The sequence below is a fragment of the Botrytis byssoidea genome, assembly GCF_014898295.1.
Source record: "Botrytis byssoidea strain MUCL 94 chromosome Unknown BBYS_011, whole genome shotgun sequence".
NCBI classification, from domain to species: Eukaryota; Fungi; Ascomycota; class Leotiomycetes; order Helotiales; family Sclerotiniaceae; genus Botrytis; species Botrytis byssoidea.
This window is the reverse complement of record NW_024065852.1, coordinates 515611-535636: the sequence shown is the minus strand read 5'-3', so window position 1 is coordinate 535636 and position 20026 is coordinate 515611. Positions and strand designations below refer to the sequence as shown.

Genomic DNA, 20026 nt, shown 5'->3' with positions numbered 1-20026 from the left:
CAAAATATCATGTCATCCTTCTCCAACACCCCGCCCGATCCTATCATTATTTTCTCCGGTAAACTCTGTGTAAATCTTTACAGATAATCATTATTGTTGAAAAGCATGTCCTGACTTGCCTCTCCCGATAGTTTTGAAACTGCCTCCTGATTCCATAATATCAAAACGGCTTGCACCCATAGCTTCAAGATCCGTCATTCCCGAGAACCAGAAGCCGACAATGACAACTAGATAACTAAGAAGAAGAATAGAACCTTTGAAATAGTTGCTCTTTCCCTCACCATACATGTAACTTAGCAAGAATACACAAAGGATGACCGTCACCATATCCCACTGTGGAAAAATGAGGCTGAAAGATTTATCGACGAGTTCGGATCCTTCTAACCATTGGCCATTGATGGCACTAAACAAAACCAGAGCCGGAATCTGTAGTAGACACACTTGGAGTGCATAAGCAGATCCGATCTCCATAGACAAAGCGATGTTGCCATTCATCGCAAATGAAATGGCGTTCTAGACAATTCATGTTAGCTTTTTGCACACAAGATTGAGAGTCGAGGTACTTACAAGAAACTCGGTTGTATTCGGAACAAGTGCGAATAATGTGATACCGAGGAACTTCTCGTCAATTGCTACATTTGAAAGAACGACATCGACTGTATTGACTAGGATCTCTGCAATAAGAGCATAAAGAACAGTAGCACCACACAAAATCACCGAACTCTTCATTCGGCTCCAATTTGGCGCATCATGACCACCACTTGTAGCATGGGCCTCTGCGTTAACAGCCTCTTCAGGCTCCGTATGCACAGCGGTTGTTCTCAAAGGAGGCAGCTTGTGCGCGTGAGTAGTAGATGCCTTTCGATGAGGTGGTCGGGCTGCATCTCGAGCAGCAATTGTAGCAGCGGTTGCAGCCATTTCAGCTACTTCGCGAACAAATGTCGTATTTTGAGCCTCAGTAAATCCCGGTATTTGAAAATCAGATTTTGTACTGTCTCCTGCAGCGCTCTTGGGTGGAACTAAATGAGGTGTCTGTACTGAACCATTCTGATTAACGTCTTCGGGAGTGCAATCCTTAGGGTTGATGCCGGCTTGCTTTAAGGACTGGCCAAGGATGCGTTTATATAGTTGAGAGTCCCGAATTTCATTTCCACCAGAATCGGAAGCAGCCTGAGCGTGTCTTTGCGCGCGGGTTTGTGGGGCGCCAACTGAAGGTTGTTGGATATTAGTAGTATTGACTTCCGGCTTTTGCTTATCTTCTGATTCATTATTCCATATGACAGCCGCATGAGTTCGAAGAGTAAACCATAGTCCAATGACATACGAAAGGAATAAAAGCACGGCGGCAAACCAGCAGTATGGGCGGACAGCTTCCAGGTAAAATCTGTCGTTCAATGCCGGCGATTGTGAAAAATAACAACGACGGCAATCACGACTTGTTGACTCATACGTGTCAGTGCATGAGAGACAATTGAGTTCGTGCTGAGTGAGCATAGTGGTTAGCGAGGGGCCCATGGCTACGAAGATATTCATTAACTTACGGTTCCGTATATTTGATAGAACAGAGTAGGACCAAATGCGGCAATGACAGCAAACAGTAGCATCGTCGAAGTCACACCAGCAGACTTAACATTGAAACGTTGAGTTTTCCTCTTGATGGCACCAAAACACATGGATAAACCAGGCAAGAACAAGATACCAGCGAAAATACTACCGATGATACTTCCTTCAACAAGCTGCCCTTTACCTTGATTCAAAGCGATGCAATACAAAAATACCTCTACCAACGTAGAGAAGAAAGCATTGATCGCAGCGCCGAGTCCCATAGAGGATTGAGCAGAAATAGAAGCTACAGCTTGTCCTATGAAGTATGCAAGAGGGATAATGGAGAGTAGGGCCATAGTAAACAAGAATGCCGGGTGAGTGATTGTGATTTTCATATGAAGCATCTCCAGAAGAACCCAATAGTCAAAGATGACAAACAAAACGACAGCCATGAGATTTATCAAGAAAATGTTGGTCCCGTCTACTGTATATTTCCAGTACTTGCTGCCCACGGCGCGATATGTGCAGACGAGGATCGAAGAATTTGGAATAGATCCACGAGAATATGCTGAATCTGATTGGAAAGACAAAGCTAAAGGATGTCGACGTAGATGGTCAAACAGTAGCATTGTAACCTTACCCATGGGGATCCAAAAGACAAGGAACCAGCAAATACCAGAGGCGATAAAAAGTAGTGGCGTGATCAGTCCGTAAAAGAATAGAAAGAAGATAACTCGTCCAGTATTCCACTGACCCCTTCCAAAAAGTCTTCTTTTGTTGGGGCGTGCTGAATCTTCTCGATGAGTACCGCGTCTTAAACGACCGAGTAAACTATCCGTCTCGCTACCACCAAACGAGTCAATGCTTCTCCTTGATCGGCCTACGATTGATCGTGGATGATGAGGCCCAAAAAAAAGTCTCCCATCCTCAATATCTCCACTTTGCCATTGTTCGTATTCCGTGATGGTACGGCCCTCTCCTTCATCTTCGTGAGCATAAGCTTCGTCTTGCTCGAGTCGAACGAATTTTCCAAAAGGATAGAAAAGATAGCCAGCCAGATCTAAGAGTACGCGACCATATGCAATAGCACTCGGCGCTGCTCCGAAGATGAAACATACCAATGCTCCAGTCAATGCTGCAAGTGCCAGCCACCAACCAAAAACTAGTGTCCAGATAATGTTAAAGAATATCAGCCACTTGTTGACGCGACCACCAGGAGATGAATGAATATCGCCTTCTGCTGTCTTCTGAACTGAACGGTTCTTTTTATACAGTGCAGGCTTCCAGATTCTTATACCGAAAGGATGGGTTTGGTTTATTGCCTGTTGACGATCCTTGAGTGTGAAACTTTCCGCATCACTCAGGGAATCTTCGTCCTCCTCCTCCACCTCTGCGATACCATCTTCTTCCTGCAAAGTGTCTTCGCCCGATATAGTCATTTGATCGTCTTTTGTCCTCTCACCACTGGTGGAAGCCGCCGCTTCAGCTTCAGCCTCCGCTTCAGCTTCTTCTTCGTGGGAAGAATCTAGTCTTGGTAAAGTTGGTTGAGTTGGAGCAGGTCGTCTCCTCACGGTTCCAGGACCAAGTCTAGAAGGTCCAAACCCAGATGCAATACCCCCAATTCCAAGTCCCGCCTGTTGCTTGTTCATTTCTTCTTCCATCTCCGTCACATCATCATCTACCGAGAATTCTTGCCCTCTATGAGGCGCTTGTACGTTTGATGAAGCTCTACGCGGCATAGGAGGCTTCTTTGGTCGCTGACCTGCTCGACCGCGGTCGGAAGGTCCTAGCATGGGAGATCTGGCCGGCTGAAATGATCGTGAAGACTCTAAACTGACAGGCTGGGGTCGCTCGCCGGTCATGGACGATTCGCTATTTCTATGGCCGTCGACAAGTTGTGGAGCCTGAGGAGTTGATTGAATAGTCCCTATACTTGGCATTAGTAAATCTATAATCTGGTAAACCTGTAATAAACAATAGCAAAGGGTGGAAATTGAATGTGCGGGCAATTTTCAGAGTGGCGTACCATATCCTCCTGCACTATCTGGTCTCCGTCGTATTGTGTCCGTAGACTGAAAACTTTCGGCCAGCCCATCATTTTGTTGCGAGATAGATCTTGATAATGGATGCCGCGTATCTGTGGGACTTGTTGGTGTTGACATGCCGGAAGGAGTTGGAGTTGTATCTTGAGTATCTTTCCCAGGTCCTGAAGATTCGCCGGGCGTTCGAGAAATTTTGTAACTCGAACCTTGTACACCGACTTAAATTTTATCTGCCAACCAGTCAAAGAGTATGATGCGATCAGTCGCACATCGGGTATGGAAACAAGCTTAAGGCTTGGATTAAGTTGAGTCCTTTGGTTAGTATAATTGTTAGTTCCCGCGTTTGTGGAAGCTTGAACATGCGACGAATTCGAGAGGAGTAAGCAGATGATGATGATAATGCATTCAATATGAGAAAAAGTCTTGCGTGAATTATCGAAATATGTTATTATGTTTACGGATGTATGTGATGGTAGTAAGTAGGTGAGGTATCTTCAACTATTAAGAGATTTCGACGAGAGAGGAAAGGGAAAGGGAAAGAAGGTGGGAAGTTGGGAAGACGAGAAGAAGAGAAGAAGCGATGATGAGAAATTGAGAGATTAAGAGAATCCCAATGGAATATAATTGTTATGTTATTTTTCTCCAGGTTGCGGCGCTTGGGTTGCGAACTTGTGGTTAGATACCGTAGCAACAATTTATTTGAATCATCCTTTGAGAGAAAAAAGATCAGGCGGATATGGAAAATAAAGTTTGTTTCTTGGGTTTCTTATCGAATGGAATGCTACTACATTACATTACATCGTACTTTCGAATTTTTGGCTGAATTGTGTGTGGAACTACAATCAACGTATGTATCTCTTGAGTCTTGATCATGTATGTAGTATGTACGAGTAGAGACAAGGAAAGACAAGACGGAAAGGACGCTTTCATGTGCAATGATGATAGAAGTTGAGTACGTACCAACCTAGTCAGCTTGTCTTTCATTGGCGTGTGCTGCGTTGTACATTCAATCATTCCCCTCCGCCCACTCAAAAAAACGGTTGATATTTTAATCCTCAATAAACTTTAATTTGTATTATCATATCATGATATGATTATGATATAATAGAGACATATATAGTTAACTTATAGCATTTGTATTTGGATGTATATTCTATCCACCCATCGACAGCACCTAACAAATACCTAGGGATGTACCTGTCGATACCTCTTCATCATTCCCGTCACTCCAGACTATATGGATATGGATCCTTATGAAATCTGGAGTCTGGAGTGTATACTCTGTAGTGCTAGGCAAGATTTAAGAGTTGATAATCTCCGTCTCCCGTCTTTGTGATTTGCATGATGAATGAATGATTGGCTTCCTTGTATCAAAAGGTTCTATTGTGAGAGGAATCCATCGTAAACGGTATAATTGATAATCCCACTTCTGGATGGAAATATCCGCCGGTGATACTTTGTGGATAGCTTCCAGGTTCCTTAGCTTGACTCGAGCTTTTCCTACTAAGAGAATGAGAAGTTATGAAGTGATAAAGTGATGAACTGGTAAACTGGTGAATTGTGAACTGAGGAAGGAATCCGACGCGTCTACGCTTGTTACCTAGAAAAATAAAGTGTAAGCCTTATTATTACCTACTTGACCCGTCCGAGATTCTTAGCGTCCTAGCCTCGTGTGTGCACTGTGCACTGTAAGGTTACCAGCAAGACGAGACGTACACTTGTGATACCTTAGGATAAATCAACAAATTATCAGCCTTGAAGAAACAACAACATTACAAAACTCCAAGCCACCGATAATTTCATCACCATTTGAGATCTTGTTTCCTCTTTTCAACTCCCCCCCCCCCAAACTCATCCATCATGGCGTTGGATAGCTTCTTTCATAATAAGATTGAGAGCATGAAGCTCGAAATCATTCAAGGTCAAGCGGTTCTACGAAGATTAGAAGCTCAACGAAATGACTACAACTCAAGAGGTACCTTTGCAGATGCTGTCGCATAAGAAAGAGTAGCAGCTAACCATGTTAGTGCGACTTTTACGAGAGGAGCTCGGGTTATTGCAACAACCTGGATCCTATGTTGGTGAGGTGGTAAAGGTTATGGGCACAAAGAAGGTGTTGGTCAAGGTGCACCCAGAAGGCAAATATGGTATGGAATCTATCCCAGACGCATAAATATTCACAGTACTGATTTTGATTGAAGTCGTCGATATTGCGGATAGTGTCGATATTTCAAAACTTACCGTTGGAAAGAGGGTTACCCTTCTATCGGATTCCTATAAACTCGAAAAGATGCTCCCATCATCCGTCGATCCTCTTGTATCTCTCATGATGGTCGAAAAGGTTCCAGATAGTACATACGACATGATTGGTGGTTTAGATCAACAAGTAAAGGAAATCAAGGAGGTTATTGAGCTTGGTCTTAAGCACCCGGAACTTTTCGAATCTCTCGGTATAGCACAACCTAAAGGTGTTCTTCTTTACGGACCCCCGGGAACAGGAAAGACTCTGTTGGCAAGAGCTGTCGCACATCACACCGACTGTAGATTCATTCGAGTTTCTGGTTCTGAATTGGTTCAAAAATATATTGGTGAGGGTTCAAGAATGGTCAGAGAGCTATTCGTCATGGCAAGAGAACACGCTCCATCCATCATCTTCATGGACGAGATCGATTCTATTGGGTCTTCACGTGTGGAAGGGTCTTCAGGTGGTGATTCTGAAGTTCAAAGAACTATGTTGGAACTACTGAATCAATTGGATGGTTTCGAGCCAACCAAGGGAATCAAGGTCATCATGGCTACCAATCGTCTAGATATTTTGGATCCGGCACTTTTACGACCAGGTCGTATCGACAGAAAGATCGAATTTCCACCCCCAACTGTCGAGGCCAGAGCCGATATTTTACGAATTCACAGCCGCAGCATGAACTTAACTCGTGGTATCAACTTGACAAAGATAGCGGAGAAGATGAACGGATGTTCAGGAGCTGAGTTGAAGGGTGTTTGCACGGAAGCTGGAATGTACGCCTTGAGAGAACGCAGAGTTCATGTCACTCAAGAGGATTTCGATTTGGCGACGGCCAAGGTATTGAACAAGCATGACGACAAGGAAGTCAGTTTGGGCAAGTTATGGAAGTAGACGGTTGGGTAATGGTCGGAATGGCATTTGTACAGTACAACAGCATGAAGAGCAAAGAGATATCAATTTAAACATATTTGGTGTTTTAGTGTACCTCTCTCAAGCCTCTCAAGTCAATTTGAAGCCTCACGATTTCGGAGTTCCCCTTTTTAGTAGTCCGATCCGAGTTGCAGGAAGCCGGTGAAGTTGCCGAATTTTGAACTTTGTGCTTCCGCTTGAGCGATCCTCACCTTGTTTTCAGAAGGACAAGCCCAGATCTGCGTTCTACAATACCCTATTGCCATGGTTTTTTTTTTGCCACCAGAAATGTGAAGGATTTGAAAATGCTGCACGAAGGGTGCAAAGAGGTGGGTCTAAGTGACAATCGACTGACAGACTGACCTTTTTATTGGCCGTTGAGACCATATAGTAATGCCAATATCGTAGACTAACTACCCCGATACCCTGAGAGCTACTCGTACTTCGGTACTCGTACTTCATGACCAGATATCAATATTGTAGAATTGATATTGTTGTTCTGGATTTATTCAAGATCACACAGCTCCAGATTCCAGAAACCTAAATCTTGTCATATTGAATTACTCGAATATACTCGAGTATTATATACTAATAGTTCTAGCTTGGAGTCTAGAATAATGGTTGGAGAATGCTACGGCCACGATAAGGTTTGGGCCCCAGTGATGAGATTCATGAGAATTGCAAAGTTTCCCCCTTTGGGAAAACGGTGAGCCATTCCATACTCTATTTGGTGGATTTATGCTTTTCAGTGGGGGGAAGGAAGGTAAAAAAGAAAGTGGGGTCCTATGACGATAAAAAAGCTGGAGCTTCCAACTAGGAGATCAAGCTTCGGAGAGGTCTACATCGTGAGCTACAGTGCTAGGGACTTTCAATATAGATTAGAAATTTCTTTCCTCTTCTCTTTCTTCCTTCATACCACCATACTATTCACATCTCGACTATCTATCTCACCGCGACGATACATATCAATATATTTCTGAATATAGAGAATTGGATTTACGTTAACGCTCCCACATTATATCACGTATGTCCCTATTCCCCCTCTTTACCCCGCCGTGCCCAGCTCTCACATTCTTGAGACTATTGGCACACTCAACATTCTATTCCATATCCAATGGACACAGCTACTACCAAGGGTATCAGACTTTGTAACACGTACTAATGGGGATTGTAGAGACAAATAGACAAAAGCATTTAATACGAATACCGGCATCATGAATCACTCACTGCCTTTCCGTCAAAACTACAGGAAGTAAGTGGATTTATATCTCTCCCCCCCCCCAACAGTTCTTACGCCAATACTGCTTGTAATCGCGCATTATTAGATCTTTGTACTGATTATATATCCTTTAGACCATCGCGTCAAGCGAGTATGGAGTGAGTATTTTTCGTTATATCAAGAAATTCAATTCATTACCTGGCATGTTCAAATGGTTGTGCCGAGCTCGGGTATTGGATGCGGGTGGATGCCCAACGCATCTCTTGATCAAGACCCAAACACAACTCGAAAATTTCAGATTGAGTCCCGAGAATTGGATATGGAAATATAAATTCATAGGGTGCCTTACTTGATTCGAACGATTAACAAGTTTGGGGTCGAATGGATACCAATTGTTGCTTCAACGGCAAGAATGAATGGCATCTAATACTGACATTTCTATAGTCCACATAACGATTTGAACCCTCACGTAGACCATTTCAGTAAGTTTTCCTCGAATTTCCTAACGAACCCGTACTCTAGAATCATTCGAAAGACGTTTCTGCCACTTTTAAAACTCATATCATTTCCACTCGTCGACGTTAGCTAATTCTTGTGATAAACAGTCGGTATCGATGTTGGAACTGGATCAGCCAGAGCGTGTATCATCGATGCTTCAGGAGATATCAAGGCTTGTAAGTTTTACACACCGAGAATATGTTATAGAAGCCCTAACGTTCAATAGTGGCTACAGAAAACATTGGTTTATGGCAACCGGAAGTTGGATACTATGAACAATCCACAACAGACATCTGGAGATGTATTTGCATGTGTGTGCAAAGAGCTCTCAGCCAACACAACATCGATCCAACAACAATCCGTGGTATCGGTTTCGATGCCACCTGCTCCTTGGCAGTATTCTCAGAGGATACCGATGAACCAGTACCTGTCACCGGCCCAAACTTCGCAAACGATGGCAATGACCGCAACGTTATTCTATGGCTTGATCACAGACCAGTCGAAGAGGCGAAGAAAATCAACGATACCGAACACAATCTACTACGATATCTTGGAGGAAAGATGAGCATCGAGATGGAAATTCCCAAGGTTCTATGGCTTAAGAACAACATGCCACCTGAGCTCTTTGACCGCTGCAAGTTTTATGATTTGGCCGATGCTTTGACGCACATTGCAACTGGCAATGAAAGCAGATCCTATTGCAGTACTGTCTGCAAGCAAGGTTTTGTCCCAGTTGGTGTTGATGGAAGTGTAAAGGGTTGGCAAGAGGACTTCTACGAAGCTATTGGTTTGGGTGATCTAACCAAAGATAACTTCAAGCGAATGGGAGGAGTAGATGGAGTAGTAAGCCCGCTTCTAACTGCAACTTATGATTTTCAATCATCCGAATGAATGCTAACAGAATCGTACAGAACGGCAAGTATCTCAGCGCGGGTGAACTTGTTGGTACCCTCAGCGAAAAGGCTGGTAACGAACTTGGTCTCCCAGCTGGAATTGCTATCGGAAGTGGTGTTATTGATGCTTATGCTGGATGGATTGGTACTGTTGGTGCAAAGGTCAACTTGGGACAAGATTATCTCGATACCGGAGCACCCAAGAATGACATCTCCCAAGCCTTCAGCCGTCTTGCAGCTGTAGCTGGAACCTCTACCTGTCATTTGGCTATGTCTCGCGAACCTGTCTTCGTAGATGGAGTCTGGGGTCCTTACAGAGACGTTCTGCTTCCTGGCTACTGGATGGCAGAAGGTGGTCAGTCTGCGACTGGTGAACTTCTTAAGCACGTCTTGGAGACTCATCCAGCATATAATGAAGCCATGTCTATGGCAGAATCATTCAACACCAGTATTTACGATTACCTAAACTCCCATCTCGAGGAACTGAAGGAGAAGGAAAATGCTCCAACCATCTCATACCTTGGACGTCACTTCTTCTTCTACGGTGATCTCTGGGGTAACCGTTCACCAATTGCCAACCCAAAGATGACTGGCTCAGTCATTGGCCTTACCAACGACCGCAGCATGGACGGTCTAGCCATTTATTACTATGCAACCATGGAATTTATTGCAATGCAGACCCGTCAAATCATCGAAACCATGAACAGTGCCGGTCACTCCATCACATCCATCTTCATGTCGGGTTCCCAATGTCAGAATAAGATTCTCATGGAACTTATGGCTACCACATGCGCTATGCCAGTTCTGATCCCAAGATATGTGCACGCAGCTGTTGTTCACGGTGCTGCCATGTTAGGTGCTAAAGCTGCCAGTGCAGACAAGGAGGGCAAGACAGAAGAGTTGTGGAGCATCATGGATAGAATGAGCAAGCCGGGCAAAGTAACCAGACCTGGAAAGAACGCCAATGAGAAGAAGTTACTGGATGTTAAGTACAAGGTATTCCTTGAGCAGTGCCACACTCAACAGGTATACAGAGACCAAGTTGATGAAGCAATTGAGGGCTGGAACTACGAGTAAATGACCTTGATGGGAAAAGCCAAAACCTTTGATTATGAATGAACGAAACTTTGGGACGGATGGTTAGGATTGCTGAGGGTAGATAGTTGGGTAATGGGTTAGCGTATTTTTTGCATTGGATCTGCAGAAATACATTACGATATTAGAATAGATAGTCTTCCTTTCAAATTTTGCTCCCCCTAAATTGAGTATGTGAAGAAGAAATGTGAGAGATGTCGAAATCAGCGTTCATCTCATTACAACTTATCCGAAGCCCAAACAAATTGTACGCTACGCTATCAGGTAAATCATCTCGATATTATGAATGAATAGACATCACTCAGCAAGTCCAATTCTTCGCGTACAGAACCTAAGTCGACATTCACTCACTCTGTTACTTTCATATTAGATAATGTAACGATAACCAAGTTCGTCCCTCGTCTTCCTTTCCCACAATCATCTGATCTGATTCCTCTTACACAATATCGAAATGTTGAATGAACCATATAGGTAGGTAGTCATCAACATCAATTCATCCATCCACAAGAGATCTACCTCTCTCATCTCATCTCATCTCATTTCACTCTATTTCACTTTATTTTATTTACTTAAGCATCTGTTTTTCTGTGAGTAGGTAGGTAGGTATTTCTACGTTCATACTAGGTATATATACTGCATGGCATCTGCATCTGCACACACGTTCACTTGTTCCTTGTTCCTCACTTCTAGGATCTGATCTGATCTCGCTACCTGGCCGCTATGGGGAGGGAAACATTCGAAAACGATTCATTCATCGCATATATCATATCACATCATGTCATACATATCATATCATACCTAGAACAACCCTCAAAGCCATTGACATTCGATCAATTATTCCTTCATTTATTCACTCATTCAATGTCAACCTCTTCGATTACTTGATTACTCGACTGATACTAATTATTCCTACTCGTATATATACTAGGTACCCACATCTCATAATTATCGTCTAGAATCTCGATACTTAAATTACCTCCCTCTCGTTTCCCTTTTCTGTGTCTATCTCCTTGCCATCTGAATCTCTACCCTTTTCAACGACAAAAAACAAGGTGGAATAACATCCACTATTATACCAATATATATATTTACCAATGTATTTTTGTCCGCCCATTTCTTCATTTTCTCGTTTTCTCGCCTGTAAGGTATTCGCATGCGCGTGTACATGTCCAAACATGTATATTTCAATTCAAATCCAAATCCAAATCCCATTCCCACTCCCGTTTCCAACATACCACCCGCACCCCAACTCTTGAAACTTCTTGAGAAACGTACTGACATATACAAAAGTCTAGTACGCCGTTGATTTCATGGCACCCCTTCCCCTTCCCTTTCCTCATATTTGCCGCCCAAGCTAAAAAAATATATACAATAGGCCAATCTGATACCCATCCATCTGATGCACCCTTACTCCAACTCCGAAAATATATTTATACAAAAATCCCCCCTCCACCTCAAATCCTTTCCATTAACCACTACCTTCGATCCCCGTCCATCTTGACGCGATACGTATCCCTCAATCCGGGGAACGCACTTGCAAATTGAGGTCCCAAACTCCAATTTTCCAGGCGTCTCAAATGTCTTTCAAAAACCGGATTAATCAGCAGCTCACCCTCCTCACTAAACCCCAGTCCCGATCCCCCAGTCCCACCCCCAGAATTTAAAAGTGCATCTGTAGGTTCATATGGCCAATTGACACTCAATGTACCTGTAAAGGGTATAAAAAAGTTATCAAATAGATAATCCCGCGGATTGTAATCTCTCACAAGAATATCCCGCATCTTAGGCCAAGGGAGATGATCGATCCATGCCGGATGCGGAGTGAAGAGCTGGGAAGGACGTGGGGTTATCCAGGAGGGAAGACGATCATAGTTTGCTTGGCTAGGATGAATTTGCCAGCGCATCAAGAGAAACATTATATAGAGCACTGCGACTCGTTCGGGAAGAGTAGAAAGGTCGGGAAATGTGGCAAGGATATCGGTGAAGACTTTTGAGACGGGGTGGGAAGTAATGCCACGTGAAGGATTTAAGAGGCTGGAAACGGATGGATAGGCTGGTCCTACGAGTTTGGGAGTAGGTAGACCTTCGAGAGCAGCGGCCTGGCGCTCTTGAAGGAAATCCAGAAGGAGACTATCTAGAGGGCATGTAGGAGGCCCGTTTCGGATAGGAGCACTAAATCCGTTCACTTCCGAGCCTGAACCCGAGGCCGAAGAATTATTTGGTGTATTGTAATTCGTTGTACTACTAGCTGTTGAATTGTTGCGCTGGTGTATGGGACTCATAGTGTCAGCCGGTCTTTGCATTTGTTGAAATCCAGTAGTTTCTAGTGGACCAGGAGGAGGGATGGGTATCTTCCCACGCTGTCCTTCGTCAAGAAGAAAATCTAGACCGAGTCTTTCCGGGCCCAATTCAAGATTATGTGCCATTTCATGTCTTTGTTGTGCTAATTGCTGAGTTTGCTGAGTTTGGATAAACGGTCTGGAATCCTGGGTAGGAGCAACTGGCATTGATGCAGAAGAAACTGGCCATGAGGGTCCGGCAACGGCGTTGGGAGAGGCTATACTATTAGGCGTCGTTGCATTGCGATTCGCGGAATTTGGTCGATTAGGCGGAGGATAATTTGGCTGCGGTGGTAATTGAGGGATTTCGAATCCTGTATCGCAAAGTTAGCTATTGGTCTAGCTGTTTCTGCGAATTTTTTGAGCCACAAACCCAATTACTGACCATGAGCACCAAGTATTGGTGTGATAAGTGCAATGACCTGCGATAGCCTCTTCTTGATATCTAAGTTCTCTTGCTCTACCATTTCCTTCTGCCGTATTACTTGCTGTAACTCCTGATAGGGCTGTTGACTAGTCAATTCCCTAATTCTCCTTTCGTAACCCTCCATCTGATTCTTCGTCCTCTGTCTTATACTCCTCTGTGCCTCTCTATCATTCGCCCTTTTCTTTGCCAACTGTTCGGGTGTTAAATTTGCAACGCCTCTTGCACTCGACCTCCTCTCTTCCGTTGGCGGAATCTTTCTCTTCTTCGACGATTCTCCTCCACTAGTTCCACCTCCACCCACACTGCCCTCTCCTTGCTCAACCGGAGTACCTCCCTCCCCACCATCACCCGTCGCATTTGCATTTTCGCCCTCCTCCCGATCACCCGGTGTAGAGTGCGCGATGCTCACATGTCGCTGTTCGGACAATGGAGATGTAGATCCCTGCTGAGTTGCATTTACATCAGGTGTCATACTGTATCTGCGAGAACCACGGGTTCTCGCATGCGATGCGGCCTTCCGTGGGACTTCCTAATCTTAATGCTCTAATTTTCGAGAACAGACACAGCACAGTTCGTCTTGCTAGCAATAGATCAGAGACATCAAGTATTTAATTCGCGTTTGGTCAAGTAAATGGGGTCGAGGGATGGAGGGGTTCCTTATATATATATCGTCATGTACATTTGAATATCGGGGTTCGCTCGAGTCATGTACTCCGTAAATTGAGGAGAATAAACAAATATATGAAAGCTCGGGGAAAACAATGGAGAAAATCTGGGAAAATACCGGGAACGTTGATGTCAAAAAAGATCATTGTGGAAAGAGCTTACTAGGTATATTAATTGAATGCCAATCATTGCGGAAGTGATCCGCAATCTAACCTTTATCTCTATTTGACAAATCTTTACATGTCATGGTCTTTTGAGTGTTTACAGAATAGCTAGTTGTGCTAACTAGGTAGGTATGCCATTCTAGAACCCGTATGCAATGATCTGCTATTAAAGATTCGCTTGTATCTACCACAAGGGGTTTATTGATATCAACGGTCATATTAACCTGCCACGAGCTTGCTATCAATGCTCACAAACCATATAAAAATTGTAATAATCCCCTGTGAGAGTCATGGTGTCACAAAGCAATCAGGGGACGGACAATTCCCAGATCACTTGTTAGTGAAGATTCTGAAGAAATATTTGCAATAATACGGGTAGATGCCCCGATTAGCATTCATTCCCGCAAAGGTGTACCAATCAAAACATCACTTTGGTCATTTGACTGGAAGCGAAATATGAATTCTCTACAGATATTCGTTAACTACTCATAATTAATCTTCTAACAAACGACATAGTTTATTCTTCATCCATGCATTTGTTCATGAGAAACTGTAAAAATCAACTACAAAAGTAGTAGACGGACCCCTAATGTTTTCATTTCGTTCCATCCAAATCAAAACTCAAAATGCTCTTTTAATCTCTTCCCACTGTGCTATTCTAATATACATTCAAGCTCATAAGCTCATGTCATATGTTCATTCCCTTACTCCGATTGAGCCCTCGCAAGAGCTTCATGAAGAGACGCAGGGAATCTGTATCTCAATTGACTGGTATAAGTCGTTAAGTCCATATTTTGTTGTCTCAATTGATTGATCATCAATCGTCTGGTACCCTCATTACCTCCATATTGGGCATTCATGAGAGAAGTTCTTTGGTTGTTGCAACACAGAACTGTCCATGTCAAAAGACTAGGGATAGTGTTTGCAACCTCTTGGGAGAGCGATGAAAATTTGGTGGCATAACTTCGTACTGCACTTGGATTGCCCTCGGCGCTCAACGGGAGAATGTCAAGATTCTGGACAATCTATAGTAAAATAAAATTAGCTTACGATCTACAAAATGTCAAAGATCAAAACTTACGTCTAATGCTTCAGCCCATTGTCTGTTTTCAACAAATTCCTTGGCACGACAGATATTCAACAAAGCCTCGCAAGCTGCACGGTTCTCTTGCTTAATCTTGTTGAGATACATGCGATTATTTGAGTAGAGCTTCGTCATGATGGTAGCCAATTCGAAAGGATCATCAATTGACGTAAGACTGAGACTGGTATGGGCCTCTCTTCCGGATTTGTCTCCAGGCCTTGGCTTGAGTGGTTGTAATCGTAACGGGCTATGGCCTACGGGCACGGCAATAGCTTCGCTAAGGGCTCTGTTAAGGATACTGACGACGGTGTCATATTCTTCTGCTAAATGATAAAGTAGGACTGCATCAGTGGTTCGCCCATTGTCATCCGCGACACTTCCTGCTTGTATGGTAACTGTTCTCATGAAATCATCCGCGCTGCTGAGATTGATGAGTTCTAGGCGTTCTTCGATAACTCCCTTTAGACGCTTTCCATCTTGTCTGATATCTCCAAGCAACAAAGCAAATTCTCTGCTTTCCAAAATCAGCTCTTGAAGAGCTTCGTGGCATAATGCGACTTGTTTTGAACCAGCATCGCCTTTAAGGTCGCTGTTAAGACAGATCAATGTGAGATAGTCCACGGCAGCACTGACATTAGCAGCTCTGAATTCTGCAGTGTAAAATCCCATCATTAATCCAAATGCTATCTGAGGTTGTTGTCTTATTGTGTAACTTAAAAATCCACCCTCTGCAACATCTGGATCTGAGACTCGAAGCAGGCCATAAAAGTCAAGTGCCGTGGCGAAATGAACACAATCAGAAATACTATGGCGATAAAGAAGGTCGATTGCGTCTTCGAATAGGCCTGAAAGTATCAACAGCACAAAGTACACACTAAATGGTCCACTATTTTCATTTCCCTTGGAAAACATCCGGGCACCGATGTCTTTGAATGTCTTTTGTACATTGGCGAGTCCATATGCATCGCTGGCAATTTCATCGACTCGGTTGGCTTCACGCGCAAGGACAAATTGTATCCAGACAAAGTCATCTTGGTTCTGGACAATATTTTGATCCAGAGCGCGAACGTGGAGTTCGCAGCGACCAATTATCTTGTAGCATGCCATTCTGAAGGGGTCAATAGAACCCTCAGGGGAGATTCGATTTCGCTGGCTGTATTCGCTTTGAATACGATTTTGAAGGTCATGACTTAATTTTCTGTCGGGACTATTGGCATATTCTGCGATATAAAACATGAAGCTTCGGTCAATTACCCTGAATGCTTCCCTATTCCCTTGGACATACGTATTGGCTTCCTCAACGTGGCCGGATCTTAGAAGATAAAAGACGACTGCCCAGACGTAATCATCATTAACAATTTGTAGAGCGGAGATGTCGGTAGCAAGATCTTTACGGGCTGAGCGCAGGCGAACATAACCCTGTATTTTTGTGAGAGGACTAGGCTTACCACCCACAAGTGCTTCCCTGGGGTTTTTGGCAACAATAGTTTCTACGTTTTCGAAGAACTCCTTTTCGAGATATCGAAGTGATCCACTGAGTATCCGCTTTTTCAAATCGGCCGCTTGAGCTGAGTTTGTATTGTCATCCAGGTATGCAGCTGCAAACTGTCTATGTTTGACCGCGCCAGGGAGTTGTAGTCTGTCCGGGTCAGGATCTTCGTTAACGATTTCCATCAAGCATCTGTAAGCCCTGTAAACATCTGCAGAATGCTGTTCACCACCTTGGGCCACAACAGTTGAGAATTCGTTCGCAATTGGGTAGTGAAGGTTCTTTAATCTAGCACCATTGAGGTTCTGGACTTTCTCGATATATCGAGCCTGCTTCTCGCGAATGAATCGGTCACTTGGAACTGCTGCCGACCCATTCGTATCTGCTTTCTCGATATCGGTAAATAGTGTGCGGTTTGCGGTTCCGCCTGGAGTAATAGCTCCTATAACAGATCTCTGCATGCTTGATTTTCCAAAAACGCTAGCCCGCGGAATTCCAGGTCCTTTAGACGCTCCAGGAGCAAGTCCTTTGCCGCGTCTTGATCGACCAAAACCGCCCATAGTTTCTGTAGCCGTGGCTGCAAAGCTTACTGATGGCCCTGTTGTCTGTTCCCTTCTGGGCTTAATTCCAAAATGTTCGTATATTCTTTTGCGTTGTGCACTCCACTCCATGGCAACATTCTCCTCCAGGAAATCATCAAAATCTCGAACAGATCGTGCCAACCCTTCAGATATCATGCTCATTGTGGTTTGCGTTTCCAGACGTGTAAGATATGCTTCGACATCTGCATCAACGGGTGCTTCTACAGGCGCTGTCCTATCGAGTCTTCCTGTGGCAGCGGTGAATAAATTCAAATCTCTGAGCGCAGCGCCTGGATCCACCCCAGAAGCTGCTAATAGATAGTGAGCTCTTCCATCGACGGAGCCATCTTGAGTACTAGGTGCCAGCCTCTTCATGCGCTGGCGAATATCCCCCAAGCCTAATTGTAAACCCAAAGAATCCTCATCGTGTGCCCTCTTACGACTCTTCTCCAATATAGCATCAAAGTAGGCACCGCTCGTTCCATTTTGTTGTCGAGATTGAGAGAGAGGTTGGGTTTGTGGAGTAGGTCCGAACATTGATCCTGAAGGGTTGGGTTGTGTGGTAGTATTTCCGAAAAGTCCACCAGCATTTTGTTGCGGCTGCTGTTGTGGTTGTGCCAAAGAATTTCCAAAGAGACCTCCGGTTGTGCTGCTTGTAGTTTGTGGTTGTGTAGTCGCACCGAAGAGACCGCCAGTTTGTTGTGGTTGTGTTGCTGCTGGAGTTGCACCAAGCCCTCCAAATAAACCACCGGATCCTGTCCCTGATTGTTGTTGAGGCTTGGCTGCACCAAAAAGACCGCCAGTTGTTTGAGGTTGACTTGTTGCTGTTCCAAAAAGGCCTCCAGTTGATTGTGGTTGACTTGTAGCTCCCATTCCACCGAACATTCCTCCCGATGATGGCGCCTGACTAGTCGCAGTCGTTCCCAATCCACCGAAAAGACCTCCCGTACTCGCACCTGTAGCCGCTCCTGTTGTCTGCGGTGCACCAAAGAGTGATGGCTTGTTTTGATTTGTATTCCCGAAGAGCGACATATTGACGGAATCCAATCCGTTACAAAGTTCTAATTGAGATGAAATTAAAGGGAAAAGAAAGAACTCTTGATGAGCGATAACAAATCAAGAAAGAGCGCAATTTAATGCTCTTTGAAAGGGAAAAAGTTAAAGCTTAGAATAAGCTTATAACTTTTTGTTAAAGACGCGACTTTTTTTGAAGCTGTTGATAGAAATTAAGTTTTGCGCTAATGTTTACAGGCTCCAGCTTCCTACTTACCCTGAAATCTTTGATTGGTTGTCGTCAAGGAAATAGAACTACCTACCTATCAATATCAACATTCACAACTCGCAGTCTTTGAAACATGCCAATTGTACCAACGATGATGTTTGCAGATGATGCTTCTCAATCGAAACATTCTAGGGTGTTTAAATTCATGCCATTAGAAAGTTTAGAGGATCTTAATGAGTAATTGAATCTTTTTTTATTTTTGATTTACCATTGTGGTAGTGTATACAGTACCCGTGGGACTGACTGTACACAACAATCTAAAGGCAATTCCATCTCGATGTTACAAGGCGACCCAAACGCCAATCCAATGTATTTATACCTAGGTATGGTAACTTTCCATGTTTGCCTCCTACCAAAACTCCGAGCAAGTCTCAAAGCAAGAAGACCTATTCTAAAAGACTTCCGTTCCCACTGAGCTTCCAAACCATGACCCCAGCTCATCCGTATCCTTATCTTTATCCGCACTGAAAAAATCCGTTAACCTACTCGTCTCATCATCCTCCTCGATTGGCCAATCGACTTTAGCCGCAATCCCTTTGAGATCTAACATGTCTTTCGTCGTCCCCCAACTAAAACGACATTCACTACCCCATCCAAATATGGGATCCATGTTGCGTTTTAGCCATGCAGTTGCTCTAGCATCAGATGGATAACCCGAACCCCAACTGTCCTCTTCCGTTCCGCCCATCTTCTGATCCCCGTCTTTACTCACGTAGCTTTCATACAGTGACTCTAGAGCAGCATCTCTAGTAACCTTTGCACATACACTTGCCGCACTCACACATGGATACAAACTATCCGCCTTTTTCGCAACTGTGATTTGAGCTGTGGGGAAGATCCGTTCCAATTTCTTCTGATATGTAACTGTATTTCCCAACGCATCGATATAAATTTCCTTCACATTGACACCGTTATCCATCACACCCTGAATCAATGCGATAGTAGAATCCATAGCCTGGGCATTCAGATTGTATGTTGCCGGTTTCATCATGTTGGCACCAATATCTCTCGCCGACATAACGTCGACCGCCCAGCCGCATTGTGTATACAGATCTGAACCTGGCGTGCACAGTTTCTCCATAAGCTCGGATCGAACGGTCGGTGTAAGAACTTTACTGTCATCGAAGTGATGTGTATTTCGTAACAAAGGATCAGAGAGAGGTAATGGTAAATAAAATAGTCCGTATACCATGGGGCCGAGAACAGGACCACGCCCAGCTTCATCAATTCCTAAAGCACATGGCGGACCAGGAGCTGGAGGCGCATCAGGTTTCGAAGCATCGGTATTGGGTATGGGAAGAAGTGACGGAGGAACATCTGAATAATGTTGATATGAAGCACCGGATAGTAGTAAGGATTGGTTTATCGAAGGGGCTATGAATACACCGGATGCGGGGGTTTCAAGAGCAACATCTACTTCCATCTGGGAGTCTGCCATATCTCAATTGATTCTGGTGAGTTGCAAAAGTTTGTCGATTTTGGCGTTCTTTTGATTGGGAATCTGAGGAAGACGCGTTTCGCGACGATCTCGCGTACACCACTTTATTT

General features: G+C 44.0%; 6 protein-coding genes across 6 annotated transcripts; 2 read left to right on the top strand and 4 right to left on the bottom strand.

Moving 5' to 3' along the window:
- Nucleotides 1-90: 90 nt before the first annotated feature.
- EAE97_006190 (uncharacterized protein) lies at nucleotides 91-3707 on the bottom strand (the record flags this gene model as incomplete). The annotated part of the gene is made up of 4 exons (XM_038876703.1): nucleotides 91-513; nucleotides 568-1482; nucleotides 1542-3472; nucleotides 3572-3707. 4 exons carry the CDS (start codon nucleotides 3705-3707, stop codon nucleotides 91-93), a joined length of 3405 nt encoding a protein of 1134 aa, XP_038732410.1.
- A 1438-nt stretch (nucleotides 3708-5145) lies between these two features.
- EAE97_006189 (uncharacterized protein) lies at nucleotides 5146-6865 on the top strand. Its single transcript, XM_038876702.1, has 3 exons — nucleotides 5146-5562; nucleotides 5615-5734; nucleotides 5789-6865. Exons 1-3 carry the CDS (start codon nucleotides 5448-5450, stop codon nucleotides 6721-6723), a joined length of 1170 nt encoding a protein of 389 aa, XP_038732409.1. The 5' UTR covers nucleotides 5146-5447; the 3' UTR covers nucleotides 6724-6865.
- A 1090-nt stretch (nucleotides 6866-7955) lies between these two features.
- Nucleotides 7956-10428, top strand: EAE97_006188 (uncharacterized protein; the record flags this gene model as incomplete). The annotated part of the gene is made up of 6 exons (XM_038876701.1): nucleotides 7956-7993; nucleotides 8095-8118; nucleotides 8405-8442; nucleotides 8566-8634; nucleotides 8685-9301; nucleotides 9370-10428. The coding sequence occupies 6 exons, from the start codon at nucleotides 7956-7958 to the stop codon at nucleotides 10426-10428; spliced, it is 1845 nt and encodes a 614-aa protein (XP_038732408.1).
- Nucleotides 10429-11921: 1493 nt separating this feature from the next.
- EAE97_006187 (uncharacterized protein) lies at nucleotides 11922-13684 on the bottom strand (the record flags this gene model as incomplete). Its single annotated transcript, XM_038876700.1, has 2 exons — nucleotides 11922-13099; nucleotides 13171-13684. The coding sequence occupies 2 exons, from the start codon at nucleotides 13682-13684 to the stop codon at nucleotides 11922-11924; spliced, it is 1692 nt and encodes a 563-aa protein (XP_038732407.1).
- Nucleotides 13685-14746: 1062 nt separating this feature from the next.
- On the bottom strand, nucleotides 14747-18228 carry EAE97_006186 (uncharacterized protein; the record flags this gene model as incomplete). Its single annotated transcript, XM_038876699.1, has 2 exons — nucleotides 14747-15067; nucleotides 15124-18228. 2 exons carry the CDS (start codon nucleotides 18226-18228, stop codon nucleotides 14747-14749), a joined length of 3426 nt encoding a protein of 1141 aa, XP_038732406.1.
- Nucleotides 18229-18869: 641 nt separating this feature from the next.
- EAE97_006185 (uncharacterized protein) lies at nucleotides 18870-19916 on the bottom strand (the record flags this gene model as incomplete). The annotated part of the gene is made up of 1 exon (XM_038876698.1): nucleotides 18870-19916. One exon carries the CDS (start codon nucleotides 19914-19916, stop codon nucleotides 18870-18872), a length of 1047 nt encoding a protein of 348 aa, XP_038732405.1.
- Nucleotides 19917-20026: the final 110 nt, after the last annotated feature.